At 50.8% G+C, this 19,580-nt stretch overlaps 1 protein-coding gene across 1 annotated transcript in view; it reads left to right on the top strand.

The window, feature by feature from the left end:
• ABCC1 (ATP binding cassette subfamily C member 1) overlaps positions 1-19,580 on the top strand; it is a 112,073-nt gene that overhangs the window by 30,769 nt on the left and 61,724 nt on the right. The window contains exons 7-11 of the mRNA XM_021086560.1: positions 5,610-5,840; positions 6,489-6,666; positions 8,623-8,784; positions 11,708-11,800; positions 13,868-14,071. Of these exons, the coding sequence (XP_020942219.1) occupies positions 5,610-5,840; positions 6,489-6,666; positions 8,623-8,784; positions 11,708-11,800; positions 13,868-14,071 (868 nt within the window). The remainder of the gene's footprint in view (positions 1-5,609; positions 5,841-6,488; positions 6,667-8,622; positions 8,785-11,707; positions 11,801-13,867; positions 14,072-19,580) is intronic.

Below are 19,580 nucleotides of genomic sequence, written 5' to 3'. Positions count from 1 at the left end.
CTTTGGGATGGTTCCTCATATCAAAGAAGCTGTGGTCTCTGTCCCAGACATTGTGACAGAGAAGGAGAAACCCTTTTGAGAGACTGCTTTTGAGAAACAAAAAACACAGGACCACAGCAATGAAAAGGGGAAGAACAATTTTGAATTATTTGTAAGCTACACGGTCAAAAATCCTCTCAGGGGCAGGTGTTCCCATCATGTCTCAGTGGTAATGAACCTGACTGGTATCCATGAAGACGTGGGTTTGATCCCTGGCCCCACTCAGTGGGTTAAGGATCTGGCGTTGCTGTGAGCTGTGGTGTAGGTCACAGATGTGGCTCGGATCCCGCATTGCTCTGGCTGTGGCGTAGGCCGGCAGCTACAGCTCTGATTTGACCCCTAGCCTGGGAACCTCCATATGCTGCAACTGTAGCCCTAAAAAGCAAAAACAAACAAACAAACAAAACAAAACCCCCAAAAAACAGAAAGAAAGAAATCCTCTCAGGTTTGTACTTTCCTTGTTGGGGGTGGGGAGGCAGCTGCCACACCTATCTGTGGTTTCCAGAACTGCCGTCCTGTATTTTGTGAGCTCTAAGGCGAGTGAAAATGTGCATTAAGGTTGTAAAATCCATTCTCTGCAATTACGGGTCCAGTCTGCCCTTCTCTGTTACACTGGTTATTTTGGGTCAAAGACTGTGCTCCAAGTACTGACCCTTTTAAAGTTTGTGATTTTGCCTTTGCCACAGTATTAGAGATCTTGCTTATTTAACAAGTGACAAGCAAAACCTGCGGCAGCTCCTCATGGCCCCGTGGTTGGTTCACGGCCTCCTAGCCTGCTCTCTCAGTCCTGCTCTGGTTCCCTGAGGTTCTCAGAAGGGCTGCCTCACCACTTATCCAAATCCCTTCATTCTGGGCCTCGCTCATCCTGTTCCCTCTGCTGGGCGCACCCTTTCCCTTCCCAGGTGGACCCGCTCCCTCATCCCGCAGGTCTCGGCTTTGATGTCACCTCCTCCAGGAAGCCCCCAGGATAGCCTCCCTCACACAGGCTGCTCTGTTTCTCTCACGAGGCTGCTCGATGGCAGGCCTCTCGGCAGTGCCCAGCCCAGGCCACTGACCAAGGCCAGGGCATTGGTGGAGGAGAGAAGGATGGGCACATTTGCCCATATCGAAATCTGGCCGGTGAGCAAGTTCCTTTTCCTTCCCAGCCTCCAGCTCCCCCGCCCCCAGCCCCATTTCGTGTTTCCTCCTGACTTGGACCTTCCCTCTCCAGCTTTCCTTCCCCTCCGGGCCAGACCGCGGAGATGCCTCGCTTTCTTCCTCTCCAGAGAGCGCCTTCCTCCCTCAGAGGCCTCTTGCTCACTGGATATTTTCTCTTTTTCTTTCTTTCTGTCTTTCTTCTTTCTTTCTTTCTGTCTTTCTTTCTTTCTTTCTTTCTTTCTTTCTTTCTTTCTTTCTGTCTTTCTTTCTGTCTTTCTTTCTTTCTTTCTTTCTTCTTTCTTTCTGTCTTCTTTCTTTCTTTCTTTCTTTCTTTCTTTCTTTCTTTCTTTCTTTCTTCCTTCCTTCCTTCCTTCCTTCCTTCCTTTCTTTCTTTCTTTCTTTCTTTCCTGCACCCGTGGCATATGGCAGTTCCCAGGCTCGGGGTCGCCTCGGAGCTGCAGCCGCCAGCTCTTTCGTTGACACAGTCACAGTAACACCAGATCTGAGCCGCGTCTGTGACCTACACCGCAGCTCGTGGCAACGCCGGATTTTAACCCACTGACCGAGGCCAGGGATTCAACCTGCATCTTCATGGATTCTAGTTGGGTTCTTAACCCGCTGAGCCACAACGGGAGTTCTTGGATGTTTTTTCTTTCCTGACTCGGCCATCACTGTCCCTTCCACTGCTCTTGACCTCTTCCGCCCAGACCTGAGCCTTCCTCCGCTCTGTCCCTCCGAGGCCTTCTCCCTGGCCCTTTGGCCGCCCAGCTCCTGCCCTGCTCTGGGTCAGTGGTGGCCCATGCAGGCCCAGGGTCAGGGCCCAGCTTGGGATGTGGCACAGAGAATGAAGATGCCAGGGGCCGGGGGTGGGGGTGCTGAGCCACTCCTTTCCTCCCTGTCCCCCTGCCCTGGCCTTCTTTCTAAGAGGGCATGTGTGTGCTGAACGAAGTCTTGCTAAAAATCCCATGACAATCCCGCTTCAGGGAAGTCAGCAAAGGGAGCAGGGAAAGACCTGACGTGGTGATACTGACAGCAGGAAAAAAAGAATCCTGTGTGTTTGGTGGAATGATTCCTCCCCTAGGAGGACTTCATCCCAGCCCCAGAACCTGTGAATTTGTTCCGTGGCCAAGAGTCTTTGCAGATGTGGTTGGGTTCAGGATTTTGAGATGGAGAAACGGCTCTGGGTTAATGGGGTGGACCTGCTGTATTAATCCTCGGGGTCCTTTTAAGAAGGAGGCAGGCGGTCAGAGACAGGGGGTGCCGCCTTGCTGGCTCTGGCGGTGGAGGCAGGGCCCACATGCTCCTGGTGCGTGGGCAGCACCTGGCAGCTGGAAAAGGTGGAAACAGATTCTCCCCTGGCACCTGTGGGCCCACTTTTAAGTCTCTGACCCCCACAACTATTCAGTTCGTGTTGTTTCAAGCCTCGGAGTTTGTGGTCATCGGTTACAGCGTCCATAGGAGGTGCTACACCTTCATGCGGAGTTTAGATTTTATTCTGGATGCGGAGAGAGGTGAGCATTGGAGGTGAAACAGGGGAATGGTACCTTTTAGGGGGACCCCACTGGCTTCTGGGCAGGGAGTCAGTTGTAAGGCAACCAGGGTGGAAGGAGATGGGGGGAGCAGTGAGGGGACCCCGGCGATGGTTGCTTGCCTAGGTCAGCATCCACGGTGATGGAAAGAGCGAAAGCGAGGGTGGATGACTAGACACCACCCGGGAGGTGGGACGGACAGGACACGTCCCTGATGGGACCTGGGGAGCATGGAGGAGAGGGGGTCAAGGATGATTCCCATGTTTCTGGTTCTTTCCTGGGGCGAGGAGCTCTGAGGGAAGAACATGGACCTAATGGAGCCCAGACCAGTGCCCAGAGTTTGGGGCGGGCTGGGAGGCTGTGGTCTCCAGGAGGATGTTTCAGGTGGTCCAGGTGGTCGGGTGTGGTATCGATAGAAGAGCCAGGAGTCCCGTGATTGAACGCTATTCAGTGAGCTCCTGCTGTAGAAGAATTTTGTAAGTGGTGAATCGTAGGGCTGAGCGGGAATGAAGCTTAGTGTGTGTTTCAGGGATGGAGCCCACATTAGGCTGTTTGACGGTGTTGCCTTGACTGCATTTTGGAAGAGGAGAGTGGAATCCATTGCTGCATAATACCAAGTCCCCCCCAAAACCTAGCAACTTTAATTAAGAATGAGCGTTTGGAGTTCCTGTTGTGGATCAGTGGTTGAGGACCCGATGTTGTCTCTGTGAGGATGCGGGTTCGATCCCTGGTCGTGATCAGTGGGTTAAGGTTATGGCATTGCTGCAGGCTGTGGCATAGGTCACGGATGTGGCTTGGCTCTTGTATTGCGGATGCTGTGGCATAGGCTGGCAGCTGCTGCTCCAATTTGACCCCAGCCTGAGAATTTCCATATGTGGCAGGTGCGGCCATAAAAAGAAAAAAAAAGGAAGAATGAGCATTTACTGTCTCACACAGTGTCTCTGGATGGGGGATCCAGGAGTGGTCTAGCTGGTGGTTCTGGCTCGGGTCTTTCGTGGCTGTGTCAAGATGCTGGCTGGGGCTGCAGTCATCTGAAGGCTTGGCTAGGGCTGTGGATCTGGTCCTCCGGTGCACCCGTTGACAAGACTGTGCTGGCTCTTGGCCAGGTCTCACCAGGTCTCACCATGGGGGCTTCTCCAGAAGGCTGGCTGTGTGCCCTCACGCCCTGGCAGTTGGCTTTGCTCAGAGTGAGTGATCCATGAGAGGGCAAGACAGAAGCCGCAGTGCTTTCTGCAGCCGAATCTTGGAAGTGACGCCCTCTCTCCATCATTTCGGCAATATCTTTTCCGCATGGAAGGGGACTCCACAGGGGCAGGTTTGAGGGTTCCAGTTTTGCAGCGTCCTTGCAAACCTTGTTATCTTTCTGATGATGGCCATCCTAGTGGGTGTGAAGCAGTACCCCACTGTGGTGTTGATTTGCATTTCCCCGATGACTTCAGATACTGCGGAATATTCCATGTGCTTATGCCATTCGCATATCTTCTTGATGCCTTTTAAAGTTGGGCTGTCTTTTTCTTCTTGAGTTGCAAGCGATCTTTGTTTGCCGCAATTATAGGTCCTGGATCAGATTTTTGATTTGCAGATATTTCCTCCCTTTCCCTGAGCTGTCTTTTCACTTGCTTGGTGTTTTTTGAAGCACAAATGTTTTGGGGTTTGATGAAGTTCAGCTTATTTTTTTCTTTTGTTGCTTGTGCTTTTTTGGTGTCATATTTAAGAATCCATTGAGGAATCTAAGGTTGTAAAAGTAATAATCTGGAGTTCCCGTCGTGGCTCCATGGTTAACGAACCCAACGAGCATCCGTGAGGTGACCTAACAGAAGTAACAATAATGAGGAGTTCCTGTTGTGGCTCAGTGGAAATGAATCCGACTAGGAACCATGAGGTTGCAGGTTTGATCCCTGGCCTTGCTCAGTGGGTTAAGGATCCGGCTTTGCCGTGAGCTGTGGTGTAGGCCACAGACTTGGCTTGGATCTGGCGTGGCTGTGGCTGTAGTATAGGTCAGCAGCTATAGCTCGATTCAACCCCTAGCCTGCGAACCTCTATATGCTGTGGGTGCGGCCCTAAAAAGACAAAAAAAGACAAAAAATAATAAAACAATAAAGGTAATAATCTGAAGTCATAAGATCATAAAGATTTGCCCCTATGTTGCCTTCCAAGAATGTTATAGTCTTAGCCCTGTGTTAGGTCATTTGTCCATTTCAAGTTAATAGTAGTATGTGGTGTGATGTTAGGGTCAGCTTCACTCTTGGATCTGTAAACTGTTAAGTTTCCCGGCTCCATTTGTTCTTCCCATTTAATGGTCTGGATGGCTGTGTCAAAAATCATTCCGGTTTATTTCTGGATTTTTGATTCTGTGGCATTGGCCTCTACATATGTCTGTCTTATGCCTGTCGTGATTACGATTGATGCGTAGTAAGTTTGGGAATCGGGAAACCGGAGTCCTCCCACTTAGCTTTTCTTTCTCAAGATTGTCTTGGCCATTGTCGATCCCTTAACTTGCCATATGAATTTTCGGATTTTTAGCTCGTCCGTTTCTACAAAAGTGCCAGCTGGGATTCTGCTAGAGGGTGCACTGATTCTGTAGGTCACTAGGCTGACACTTTTCCATCTCTTCACCTGTGTTTAATGCATTTAATTTTCACAAAAGCCTGGGAGGTGGTCTGACTTTTAACCCCATTTGACAGATGGGGAAACTAAGTCCTCAGCAGTCACCTTACCTACATTTATGGAGCTGGCTGGGATCCAGAGTCCCAGGTCTGTAACGCCTGTGCTAAGCTGCTTCTTTGCAGTGACTGGGGTTCTTCGGCCAGGCCTCCTGCAGGCGGGGTGTCTCCCGGCCTCGGCTGGCTGGTGAGCCGAGTGCCCGGCAGACCCCACAGCTACTCTTGCCTCCTCGTGTTCCAGGCAGCCGGTGAGGATCGTGTACTCCTCCAAGGACCCCGCCAAGCCGAAAGGGGGCTCCAAGGTGGATGTGAATGAGGAGGCGGAGGCTTTGATTGTCAAGTCCCCCCAGAAGGAGCGGGACCCGTCCCTGTTCAAGGTGTTATACAAGACCTTCGGGCCCTACTTCCTCATGAGCTTCCTCTTCAAGGCCCTGCATGACCTGATGATGTTTGCCGGCCCTGAGATCTTAAAGTAAGGCCTCCTCCCTCTCAGCTGGGCAGCTCTTGGCGTCCTTGACCCTCTGCTTGTGCCACCCCTCACTCTCCCTTTAGGGTCCTGCGGCATGCTCCCATGGGCTGGGGGCCAGGCCTCTCCAGCCTTACCTGCTTTGCTTCAATGAAGCCTGCCCTTGTTCAGGCCACATTGGTTGCAAGTAACCCCACTGGGCATCCTTGAAGCCAGAAGGGGGGTTATTTTGGGAAACCAGGAGCAAGGAAGTATCAGATGGCCTGAAAGCTGCAACCTGAAACCAGAAAGGCAGTCACTGCTCTCCTCTCTTTTTACCGCCCTCCCTCCCTCTCTCTCTGTGTTTTTTGGGCCTACACATGCCTTCTCTTCCCCTCCTCACCCCGGCCCTTGGGTTCTCTGCTGGGTCACTTTTGGGTGATGAGGTGGTGCGGTGAGCGAGGATCCCGCAGCTGCACACTGCACGGAGGGCCTCGGCCACCTTCTGGCGGGCGTGTCACCACGTGGCTGGGTTTTCCAACCACGAGGCGGATATAAGAGCGTCCGCCTTGCCTGGCCTGGGCAGAAGGTCATCGCTTGGAAACGGGAGCGCATGTGCCCCCACTAGTGTGCCGTGGTCTCGTCACGCCGAGCTCTGTCCCTGCCGCCCCTCAGGTTGCTCATCAACTTCGTGAACGACAAGAAGGCCCCGGACTGGCAGGGCTACTTCTTCACAGCGCTGCTGTTCATCAGCGCCTGCCTGCAGACCCTGGTGCTGCATCAGTACTTCCACATCTGCTTCGTCAGCGGCATGCGCATCAAGTCCGCTGTCATCGGGGCCGTCTACCGGAAGGTGGGTTCGGCTGGCCCCGCAAGCCTGGCTTCCAGAGTAGTGGCCTGATGGTGGCCTAAATGACAAGGTCTTTTTTACTGTTTGTTATGTACTAATGCATTGAGAAAAGATATATATATATAAATTCTCTACCTCTTAAGGAGTTCCCACTGTGGCACGGTAGGTGAAGAATCTGACTGCAGGGGCTCTAGCCCGTGGCTGGGGAGGCTCTGCTTCAGTCTCCAGCCAGGCACAGTGGGTTAAAGGATCTGGCATAGGTGGCAGCTATAGCTGAGATTCAGTCCCTGGCTTAGGAATTTCCATATGCCACAGATGCAGCCAAAGAAAAAAAGAAAAGAAAAGAAAAAAATCGCATTACTCCCAGTTGCGCTAACTTACGTTTTGTTTTGTTTTTGGTCTTTTTAGGGCTGCACTCTCAGCATATGGAAGTTCCCAGGGTAGGGGTTGAATCGGAGCTGCAGCTGCTGGCCTACACCACAGCCACAGCCGCGCCAGATCTGACCGGCATCCGTGACCTACATCATAGCTCATGGCAATGCCAGATCCTTAACCCACTGGGCAAGGCCAGGGATTGAACCCGCATCCTCATGGACAGTAGTCGGGTTTTGTCAACCACTGAGCCACAACGGGAACTCCTCATATTTTTTAAGAGAATACTGGTATTTACACAGTGTCATTTACTATAATAGAATTTTCATAAGCTATGCAAGTCTCTAGTAGCAAATCAGCTTTGACATTTTTCAAAATCATCTAAGATTCATAATTAGCATAGGCCTTCAGAGACTGTACAGATTTGTCCAGCAGATACTCTCCTTACATGAATGTTTCAAGGTCATGAAGTGAGCTATTTATTCTGTGATCTATGATCCAGTTCCATGGAAGTGGCAGGGAGTGACTGTCAGGCCTGAGAGCTTAGCAAAGTGGATTTGGGGTGGGGGGAGCCTGGGGGATGCCTGTGACCCCAGGTCAACTGCAGATGGCCCTTGATTTGGGGAGATCCAGGTCCCAATCCTCGCTGTGCTGGTAACATTCTGTGTTGATACCATGTTCTAACTCTCCATTCCAACTGAGTGGATGGTCTGGTCCCTGGATGATAGGGGCACAGACACCTGTGCTCAGACAGCCTCAGAGGAACTGGGTTACCCCTCGGTCCCTTTGCTGCTTAGCCTCTGGGCCCCGTGGGTTGAGAAGAGACGCTTCAGCAGGCAGTTGGGAAAGATGGACTTAACCATTGTCTGCAAGTTAGACTCACTCTGCGACCTTCAAAAATGACCAAGGACCAGGCTGCACCCTGACCAGCTAAGTTAGGATCTCTGAGGGGGAGACCTGGGCATCAGTATTTTTCAGACTCCCCAGGTGATAGTGTGAAACCATCTTTGAGAGCCAGGATGACTCTGTCCCTCCAGGAGGTGTTTGGCACTGTCCCAGCAGGGGCAAGGGTACTATTGGCATCTAGTGGGTAGAAGCCAGGGATGGCGCTAAACATCCCGCACTGCACAGGACCAGACCTCAGAGACTTATCCAGCTTCAGATGTCAGAGATGCCTAGGAGAGAAACTCTGGCTGGGACCTTGGTCCTTCAGTGCGATCTGGGGACCAGCAGTGCCCACATCACCGGGGGGCTTGTTGGAAACACACCAGTCCTGCCAAATTAGAAACTGCATCATAACAAACTCCCTGGGTGGGGGAGGGTGTGTGTACACACTCCAGTGCATGAAATCTTGTTTAGGCAGCCTCTGAGGTCGCTTCTATACTGAAGAACTCAGCTTGGGGGCAGGGGTGCCATGAGCGCTGTTAAGAGTGGGGGCTTTGGGATGAGACGCGGGAGCCGGGAAGGCAGATAAGCTGGCAGGAGCGGGGAAAAGAGCCGTGGCCTCTCCGCTGTTGAGCTGCCTTCTTGCTCCCCAGAGCTGTCACTGGCCACACTCACCCTCTCTCGCTCTCCTGTGTCCCGCAGGCCCTGGTGATCACCAATTCAGCCAGAAAATCCTCCACCGTTGGGGAGATCGTCAACCTCATGTCTGTGGACGCCCAGAGGTTCATGGACCTGGCCACGTACATTAACATGATCTGGTCAGCCCCTCTGCAAGTCATCCTTGCCCTCTACCTCCTGTGGCTGGTGTGTGTTTGCCGTTTTCCTCTGGAGAGTGGGGGGAGGGACTCCAACTCCAGCTGTGGCATCGGGGGTGAGGGAGGGCTGAGGCTGAGCTCCCTGGTGTTTCTTGCCATCATGCACGTTTGATTTTCCGGCCCGGCAGCCAGGGCCTGGGTATTTTGTTCCTTTCTTAAGTTGTTGGGTTTATGTTCCCTATGGCAGCATGGTATTCATGTGTATTTGGTGCTTCTTGACAGTGTGTGTTGTTAACAACCATATCACATACACACTGTACGTCTCCCTCTGTATCCTCTGAAATGTATTCATGGTCCCAGATTATGTTGCTCAAGATGCTTTCGATTGCAAGGGATAGAAATCCTTCTTATATTAGCCCAGGCAAATAAAGGTAATTTTGTGGGTGCATATAACTGAAAAGTCCAGGGATCTGGCTTCAGATATGGATGGATCCAGAAGTTCTAGTGGTGCTATAGAGATTCACTCTTATGCTCTCATCATTTCTCAGCCGGATATTTCTCTGAGTTGACGTCATTCTCAATGGGATTTCTCCAGTGGTTTCCATAGCTTTGGGCTTATATCATGTTTACAGATAATGGTACCGGGGAATAGAGAAGACACTGCTGTCCTCTTTGCCTCAGCCAGAGTCCCAGGAACACTCCGATGGGCCCGGCACAGTCCTCTTCACATCTCTGAACCAATCAGTGTGAAACAGGAGGCTGAGTTCTCTGATGGGCCAGCCTCGGTCACATGCTCTCTCTCACGGTAGAAGGGGTGGAGGTGTGATTGACAGTCCTTCCACAAGGGGAAGGGCAGTTCCCCAAATATGAGCACGAGGTGCAAGGCTGCTCATCGCCTAATACATGCCCGATTCTCTTCTCCCTCTGAGCCTTTGCACTTGCCTTGCCCTCCGCTTTGCCCTTTCTTCCCTATGGATGGAATCCCACCCAAACTCAAGCCTGGGACAAAGGGCACTTGCACGGATTGATTTTCCCTCTCAATGAGATGGACTTCGTCCAGCAGGCTGATGGCTTGGGACATTTACATCCCCAGAGGGGCTGCCCTAGGACACTTCTTCTGGAATTGCTTTCAGGGTTGGTTTGTGGACCCTGAGAAAATGACTTTGTTGTAGATGACAGTGGTTGAGTGTGCTATTGGTGTCTGGGGCCGGATATTTCTCTGTTGGTGGGGGCTGTCCTGTGGGTTGTGGGGTGTTGAGCCCCATCCCTGGCCTCTCCCCACTGGGTATCAGTCACACACCACCTTCCCTGTCCCCACTCCCACCACCTGTGGCGAATGTCTCCAGACATTGCCAGCTGTCCCCTGGGGGGACTCTTCCTCCCTGGTTGGGAACCTCTGCTTTAGACCAAAATCAGGAGGTCTCAAGAGCACCACCTAGGATGGTAGGTGACGGTTTGGCTCTGACATCAGGCTGCCCAGGTTCAGATCTTGTTTCTTCCATTCCTGGCCCTGTGACCTTGTTCCTTCATGTCTCTGAGCCTCGATGGCCTCACCTGTAAACTGGTGACAGTAAGGGGACCTTACCGTAGTGCTGTTGGGACAGTTGAATACGTTAGTGCAGGTGGTGTTCCCCGAGCAGCACGTGGTTCGGAGACGTTCCTGGCGTGTCTTTTACGGTGACTTGCCGTCCGCGATGAGTCCGAGGGCTTCCCACTATTGGTAGAAATCACCTTCATTCTCAGAGGTGGATCAGATGTCACTGGGCAGAGATCCATCCCAGAAACCATTTTGCAGGGGGGCTAGGACTGGAGCCCCCCAGGGCAACTCTGTGGGTGAGACCGACCCTCTCACCCTCCCGTTCCCCCTGTCTGTCTTCAGCACCGGGCCGACTTCTCAGGCACTCTCTTTTGACTTAAACTCGGAAGTTGCAGAACGTCCATCTGTGTCGTGTCCGGGCCGTGGTCACTTAGCCTTTCTGCAGTGCACTTTCTTCCTCGGCAGACGGGATTCTAGGATCGTCCACAGCCTCTTAGCAACAAGTCCCCCAGTCAGGAAGCTCTGAAACCCAAAGTGTTTCTTAACCCATTTGGTGGCCACACCTGACCTGCGCTGATGTGTGATTTATAATCTTGCTTCTCAGTATGATATTCAGGATACTGATATACTCAGCATAATATTCCCTCTCAGTGGGAATATTCCAGTTTTGCTGCTGAACAAAGATCAGTGTGTTTGTTGGCTTATGGAGGGGCTATGCCAGCCCCTGACGGGGGTGCATCGGGGGTCCCCTGCCTGACAATTCACTAGGAAGACTCACAGTGATCATTTATTACAGCAAGACTAGCAAAGTTTGGGGGAAACTAGGGGCAAGCTTCTAAGAATCCTCTTCCTGTGGAGTCACACAGGACGCTCTTAACTTCCCAGCAGTGAGTTGTGACAGTTGGAAAGCACGTGTGAAACCTTGAGCAGCCAGAGTTTAAGCTTGGGAGAGACCCTCTGCCCAGGGTTGTTCTTGGGAGCCCGTCTGCCTGGCACAGACCCGGTTTCCAGACTCCTGGAGGGGAAAGAGCGTTGATCAGCATCCACCATATTGTTTGTACAAACGGTTCAGGCACAGTGAGTCCCTCCTATCGGTTCTGAGATTGGGGTGACCCTTCCCCAAATCTAAGCGCCCAGACGCCCACCAAGGGCCTCTGCATAAGATAAACCATCAGGCGGGCAGAGTTAACTGTCTTCTGCTCAACACCCCGTCAGCTTTCCGAAATTCTTAGGTTCTCCTTTGCTGAACTCAGCCTGGTCCCAAGGGTTTCGGAGGAAGGACTGTGGCCTTGGATGTCCTTCAAGGGTCTGGGGACGCCGAGAGAGATGCTCGGGGATACGTCTGAAAATCACGTACCCGTCGCACACTGCACGCAGCAGGTGGCTCAGTCCTGGAAACTGTGTGCTCAGGCCTTTGTTCTCGTTCCTTCCTTAGAACCTGGGCCCCTCCGTCCTGGCCGGGGTGGCGGTGATGATCTTCATGGTGCCGCTCAACGCCATGATGGCCATGAAGACCAAGACCTACCAGGTAGGCTGTGTCCCCACGGGGCTTCCGGCGGGGGCGGGGGTGTGTGTGGTGGTGCTGCCTGAGGCCTTTCCACTGGGGTCTTAGTGGGAGTCTCAGCCTTGCCTGCCTCTTGGCATCATTGCCTGGGGAGCTTTAACAAATGCCGATGCCTGGGCCCCAGTCCCGGGATTCGAATTCACCTAATGTGAGTGGGGCCTGTGCATAGGAGGTGCTACGCCTTCCCAGGTGATTGCATTGGGGGCTGAGATTGAGAGCTTCCGAAATAGTTAGACTCCCTGGGCCCATGACCGAAGTCACGTCTGGGAGCCTCCGAGAGGTTCCTTATCTCCCATGAGATATATTCCTTTAAGTGCGTCTGCATTTTCAAGAGCCAAGTAAAAATTACCCCTGCTTTTTACTCCCTGTTATCTTATGCTGGTTGCAGTAACTTTTTTTTTTTTTTTTTTTTTTTTTTTGGCCACGGCATGCAGAAGTTCCCGGGCCAGGGATCAAACCTGCACCACAGCAAGAACCAGAGCCACCGTAATGACAGTGCCAGATCCTTAACCCTCTGTGCCACCAGGGAACTCTTGCTGGTTGCAGTCTTAAACTCTTCATTTTCAGAGATACTTTGTATTCTTTAAGTTTTTAAATACTCAAGGAATGGAGTGAATGCCTTCTCCTTATTAAATAAAATCGTTCGAACAGTACAAAAGTGTATAGATTAAAAGGGAATGTTCCCTTCCCTACCTTCTCAACCACTTTGAAGATAATCTGTCTAGAAGTTTGTATGTGATTATATAGAGATCAGACTATATAGTTAGGCTCAAGGGGTGTATATTTGTGTGTTTTGTGGTGTTATCACCACGCATATTTTAACACAAACGGGGCTGTTTGGCAGCATGATTTTGTTTGACTCTGCATCTGGGGAATTTCGGTGGCGTGTGACGCGGTCTGAGTTCATTCCTTTGAACGCCTGCCTAATGGTCCATAACAGAGATGGACCAGAGTTCATTTCTCTGCTCCCCTGGTGATGGCTGTTTGTGATGTGCCTGTGGGATTTCAGATGAGAGCGCCTGGCCGCACTGATGATATCTTTGGAGAGACGGATTCCAGGACGTGGGCCCGTTGGAATGGGGTTTGGGAGCGGGGAAGATGGGCAAGGAAGGGGGCTGCAGGCTGTGTCGCCTCTCACCCTCTTGATGTGTAGGCTTCCCTGAACGGCCCGCCTCTAAAACAGCTTTGGTCTCTGTCTTTGACTCATGTTGCTTAAAGCATCCTCCTCTGTGGAATGGCATAGCACTCACTTAGAGATGGGGTCCCGTGAGCATGGCTACATGCATGTAAAATGCTTAGAAAAGTGCCTGGCGTATGGAAAATGCCAGGTGATACTAAAAATACGTAATGACTGTGGAGCATGGCCACCCAAGTGGTCGGAACCAGTGCCATTTGGTCCAGAAACATATCGGTGTTTTAACCATGTGCTGGCTGAAAAGTGATGAAGAGAATAAGAAAATAGAGAAAAAAGATTCTTATCTCTTTTGGGTTAGAATCAGCAGAGTAGGACCTGCGCCCCTTCTTCCCTGGATACCTGATAGGTTCTCCTTGCATCTGTTCCTCTATTGAGAATTGAAGGTGTTTCTCTGATGTCACATTGAATGTGATTCAGAGCAGTTTTTTTCCCTCGTAGAAAGAATCCTTTCTTTTTTCTCTCAGGGTCAAGAGTTAGGGTTCATACGGATTACAGGGCCTGCTTTTGAGGCTCCCCCGCCCCTGTGGCATATGGAAGTTCCCAGGCTAGGGGTCGAATTAGAGTTGTAGCCACTGGCCTACAGGACAGCCGCAGCAACGCGGGATCCGAGGTGCATCTGTGACCCATACCACAGTTCATGGCAATGCTGGATCTTTAACCCACTGAGCAAGGCTAGGGATCGAGCTTGCATCTTCATGGATACTAGCTGGATTCGTTACCACTGAGCCACAGTGGGAACTCCAGGAAGGCCCATTTTTAATAGATGGGTCTGATGCCAGGGCCGAAACTGAGTGGGCAGCTCCCAGGTGCAGCGCTGACTGCCTTTCTCTTTGAAGGTGGCCCACATGAAAAGCAAAGACAATCGGATTAAGCTGATGAATGAAATTCTCAACGGGATCAAAGTGCTGAAGCTTTACGCCTGGGAGCTGGCGTTCAAAGAGAAGGTGCTGGCCATCAGGCAAGAGGAGCTGAAGGTGCTGAAGAAGTCTGCCTACCTGGCCGCCGTGGGTACCTTCACCTGGGTCTGCACACCGTTCCTGGTGAGTGAAGCCAGATTTATCCCGACCTGCATCGTTCGATGTTTTATTTTGTTGTCATGCCTAAAGAGTTTTCAGAAGGAGTTCCCGTTGTGGCACAGTGGTTAACGAATCCGACTAGGAACCATGAGGTTGTGGGTTCGGTCCCTACCGTTGCTCAGTGGGTTAACGATCCGGCATTGCCGTGAGCTCTGGTGTAGGTTGCACACACGGCTCGGATCCCGCGTTGCTGTGGCTCTGGCGTAGGCCGGTGGCTACAGCTCCGATTTGACCCCTAGCCTGGGAACCTCCATATGCCGCGGGAGCGGCCCAAGAATAGCAAAAAAAAAAAAAAAAAAATAGTTTTCAGAAGTCACGATTTCAACGAGGCCCTCTCCGATCACTCCTTTCTAGAAGCACCACCCCCACCTTCTGTTTCAGTCACAGCACTTAATAGCTTCTGGCCCAGGGACACTCAAAGTAGCCAGTTCAGGAGCTCTTTGTTACAGGTTCACCTTGAGATGAGAAGTGTGTGCTGGGATGTCAACCTCTGCTTTCTGCTTCTTTCATCCGGAAGGTCTTGCTAAGGAAAAAAAAATGTATGTATCTCAGTTGAACTAAACTGCATACTAAGTGTCATAGTTGAGCTATGTTATGGTGTCACCTCCATATGCATCATCTGCTATCATTGGTCACGAACTATAGATTGGCAGTGACCTATGGACCACACTTTGAGTGGCAATGCCAAACGTGCTGGAAGGGTCACTTCTTATTTCATGAACTGTCTCTCTCCACTCGAATGCCAGCTCCGGGAGGGCAAGGATTTTTGTCTTTTCTCTGCTGTATCCTAATGCCTGAAACATCATAGGTGCTCAACAAATATTTGTCATTCATTGAAAACAAACAATTCCAACTGTATAGAAAGTTATGAAATGAAAATATATTGTCCTTCCTTCCATCTGTCCCCTTCCTCCAAAGCGAGAGTTTCATATGTCTTTTGAGGGAAAGAAAGGTATGCATATAGATATTTTATAAATATTTGGGAGTTCCCGTTGTGGCTCAGCAGAAACGAATCTGACTAGTGTCCTTGAGGATGCAGGTTCAATCCCTGGCCTTGCTCACAGGGTTAAGGATCCGGCATTGCTGTGAGCTGTGGTGTAGGTCACAGACGTGGCTCGGATCCCGCAATGCTGTGGCTGTGGTATAGGCGGGCGGCTACAGCTCCAATTAGACCCCTAGCCTGGGAACTTCCATATGCCACGGGTGTGGCCCTTAAAAAATAAATAAATAAATAAATAAATAAATAAGACCAAAAAAATATCTGTAATACACATGATGTTCTAAACTTTGGACTTAATATATGACCTCTCAGTTCACACATCCAGATCTGCTTCTGTTTCAGTGACATGTGCTTATTCAGAGCATGGAGACACCGTAGTTCACGCGACCCATTGCTGTCCTTCCTGGCTGGTCCCTCTTCTTTCCTGTTATGACCCATTTCTGTACCGAGTGTTCCAATATGCATTTCTGGGGGCGCTGCAATGGGTCTGTCCCTGGCTGGCCAACTTTGAAAAGTTTAAAAACAATAGTGTAAGTTATGCATTTCCCAAGCTGGCCCCCAAACAGGAGACCGTATGGAGATGGATGGGGAAGCCCTCTGAGCACAGGTGACAGTTAAGCGTGGTGCAGGCGACATCTGGTCATCGCCTGCCTGTTGGTTTTTTCTTTATGTCTTTATGTTATTAACTGCATCATTCTTTGTCTTAATGTTGTGCTAATAATGCACTTTACTTCCTAGAGATGTTGGCAAATCGGTGTTCCGGGAAATTCCTGTGACTAAATCCACACATTCTCATTAAATAAGGAACCGAATTTTCTTTCTTTCTTTCTCTCGTTCTCTCTCTCTTTCTTTCTTTCTTTCTTTCTTTCCTTCTTTCCTTCTTTCTTTCTTTTTCCTTCTTTCCTTCTTTCCTTCTTTCTTTCTTTTTCCTTCTTTCCTTCTTTCTTTCTTTTTCCTTCTTTCCTTCTTTCCTTCCTTCCTTCCTTCTTTCTTTCCTTCTTTCCTTCCTTCTTTCCTTCCTTCCTTCCTTCTTTCCTTTCTTCCTTCCTTCCTTCCTTCCTTCTTTCCTTTCTTCCTCCCTCCCTTCCTCCCTCCTTTCTTTCTTTCTTTCTTTCTTTCTTTCTTTCTTTCTTTCTTTCTTCCTTCCTTCCTTCCTTCCTTCCTTCCTTCCTTCCTTCCTTCCTTTCTTTCTTTCTTTCTTTGGTAGGGCCACACCTATGGCATATGGAATTCCCAGGCTAGGGGTCAAATCAGAGCTGCAGCTGCTGGCCACTGCAGTGCAGGATCTGAGCCATGTTTGCGACCTACACCCCAGCTCATGGCTCACGGAACGCCGCATCCTTACCCACTGAGCAAGGCCAGGGATTGAACCCACATCCTCATGGATCCTAATTGGGTTTGTTACCACTGAGCCACCACAGAAACTCCTCCCAAGAAACCGAATTTCTGCTAGGCTACCATCCACTCTGTCACAGCAGAACTGCAAGTGGAATGTGTAAGGCAAGTTCCTGCCTTTTCAGTGTTTGTGGAAGTGTGTTCATTCTGACGCTGGATTTTATTAGCCCCAGCTTAATGGCCCCCAGAGTCTTAACCCGTAACACAAGGTGACGCGTGGTGGAAAGCAGTGATGCTCAAACTCGAGCAAGCCTTGAAGGCACCCAGGGGGCTTGTTAAAAACACGGCTCTCTGGGCCCCACCGAGGTTCATATCTGGTCGGTCTGTGTGGGTCCTGAGTAGTTGCATTGCTGATGTTTTCCCGGGTCCTGCTGGTGCTGCTGGTTCAGGGTCCTCACTTGGAGAACCACCGGAGGAGACCCTTAGTCCTCAGCAGGGGGGCCATGCACCGGCAGGCAGCATCAGCATCGCCGGCTGCTGGTTAGAAATGCAGACCCTCAGGCCTCAGCCCAGACCCAGCTGAGGCTGAATCTGCGTCTCAGCACTCCCCCAGGCGATGTGTACACACCTTCAAGTTTGAGAAACACTGACACAAAGAAGGAACAAGCAAACGTTTTCTGTATAGGACCGCCTAGTACGTGTCTCAGGTGTCCTGAGCCACGTGATCTCTGTCGCACCTGCTCATCTCTGTCGGGGCAGCCTGAGCTCGGCGGTGGATAACACAGCGTGACCTCCGTGGCTCTGTTCCTGTAAAAATCAATTTATAGACACTGAAAATTGAATTTCCCGTATTCTTCATGTGTCATGAAATTTTTTCTTTTAATTTTTTTTTCAATCATCATCTGAGAATGGAAAATCTAAGCTCCTGGGCATGGATGGACCCCAGGCCGTTGTTGACTGAGCCCGGGCTTAGAGGAGCAGAACGTGCTTTTGAGAGTCGGAAGCTCTGCCGAATTCTCTTCCAGCCCACTGTGTGCCCCGGAGCCTGTCCTTTCTGCTCCCTGCCTCTGGGACTTTGAGCAGGACTGATGAAGGGGTTAGGCCCTGGGGCATAACATGCAGGCCCTGCCTTCCCGACTCCCAGGCCACAGCAGGCGGCTCCGTCAGTTGCGGTGTCCCTCCCACCGCGTGACGTTCAAGCAGACCCTCCAGGTGGCTGCTGCCGCTTAACTGGCGTGGCCCAAGCAGTGACATCGCATAGCAGTTCGGGGACTCTGTGTCCCCTGAGATCCCCTCGGGCTCAAACACGCCAGCATACAGGACCAGAAAGCTCTGTGGTCTCGTTCTTTCCACACTCCAGGCTCCCAGACTTCTCCCTTGTTTTTTTTTAAGATATAAGACTGGATGTTAGTTACAGAGAGTGTTCCATTTTCTTCAAACTATTAACTAATCTCTACATGTTAAATACAGCTGTTAAATAGTCTTTATTGTATATATAATACATTTTATTTAAAATAACAGAACATGGGCATTCCTTTTGTGGCTCAGGTGGTAACGAACCCGACTAGGATCTATGAAAGGATACAGGTTCGACCCCGGGCCTCACTCAGTGGGTTAAGGATCCGGCATTGCGGTGAGCTGTGGTGTAGGTCGCAGACACAGCTGGGATCCCGCGTTGCTGTGGCTGTGGTGTAGGCTGGCAGCTGTAGGTCCAATTCAACCCTTAGCCTGGGAACTTGCAAATGCCGGGGGCATGGCCCTAAAAAACAAAACAGCAAACAAGCAGAACATAGTGTATCCACATGGTAATAATAGCTAAAGCTGTTCCAGAGGGTCCCAGCTGCCTTCTGCAACCTCAGCACTACTGGCCTTTGGCCCTGCCAATAATTCCTTGTTTCCTTGTGGGGGGCGGGGGGCTGTCCTATGCATCGTGTGGTGCTTAGCAGCTTCCCTGGCCTCTATCTACTAGAGGCCAAGGGGTGCCTCTCCCCCTGCTTCCCCAGTCATGACAATCACATGTCTCCAAATATTGCCACACGTCCCCCAGTTGAAAGGGGAAAGGTACTGTTCCCTCCATGCCCCCCGCTCATCGCCTGGCTTCCTTCTCACACTCTTTCCTTCGTGTGTTTCCGGAGAGCGCTGCCTGTACATCAGCACAGCATTGACTCTGCGGGATACATGGAGTTAAACATACACATCTCTTTTATTTACTTTGCCCTTATACACGTGGTAGCACATCACAGAGAAATCCAAGACGTTTGGATTGCATTTTTTTTTTTTTTAATAAGAACAGCTCTGCAGCCAGAGGGGTCAGGCAGCAGGGTTTATCCATGGGTTGTGGTACACTGAGGATGGGGCCGGGGAGGGGGGTACTTTTTCCCGTAACCCTTGGCTCTGCACATCAGATCCTCTGACAAACCCTGCAGTTTCCAGCCTGTCACCTGAACTGCTAGCCCTTCAAATAGCATCTCCTGCCCTGGTCTCCGTGAGGAAGCCCCAGCGGGGGGTGCTTAAGAGGGGGACCGGCTTTTCTTGACATTGAATCTGCCACTCAGTTTTTGGGTGATAATGTGCTTCGAGAGGTGGTTGAGCTGTTTGGCATGAAACAGATGAGCCTGGGATCAGTCGGGGACCTTGGCCCTGGCTGAGACACCGAAGCCTCTGACTACATTAGGATAAAATATGTGGCCTTTGGTTCCCTTGGAAGGTGTTTGCGTGTTCTTTCCACTGGCGAATTCCTGCGCTTCAAGGATGATGAGGTGTTTACCTGCCAGTAGACGTGATGGAAGACAGAGGCCTGGGGAGGTTGGGCCAGCGTGGGGATGCCTTGTGGCGGGATTGATGGGGCTGTTTTTCTGGAATACAGAGCCTGGCATTTATCATGTCCTCATGTCCATTTAATGCACTTCCTTAAAATAGCATCCCCAGGCAGCCCTCAGTGTTTAGCATTTGCTGTCTTGGAAGACTGGCCAGTTTCTTGCCTTCTCTGTGCCTTGTATGTCCCTTCTTTAGAATAATTATCATTCCATTTGCTAATTACCTGTTGTGCAGTTCTTTGCTGAACCTCGTCTCTTTTTTTGCTGGTATCACCAGAACATAAGGGACTTGGCCTGTGATACCCACTCAGTAGGTGTGTGT

Source organism: Sus scrofa, chromosome 3 (assembly GCF_000003025.6).
Source record: "Sus scrofa isolate TJ Tabasco breed Duroc chromosome 3, Sscrofa11.1, whole genome shotgun sequence".
NCBI classification, from domain to species: Eukaryota; Metazoa; Chordata; class Mammalia; order Artiodactyla; family Suidae; genus Sus; species Sus scrofa.
This window is presented reverse-complemented; position numbering and strand designations above follow the sequence as displayed.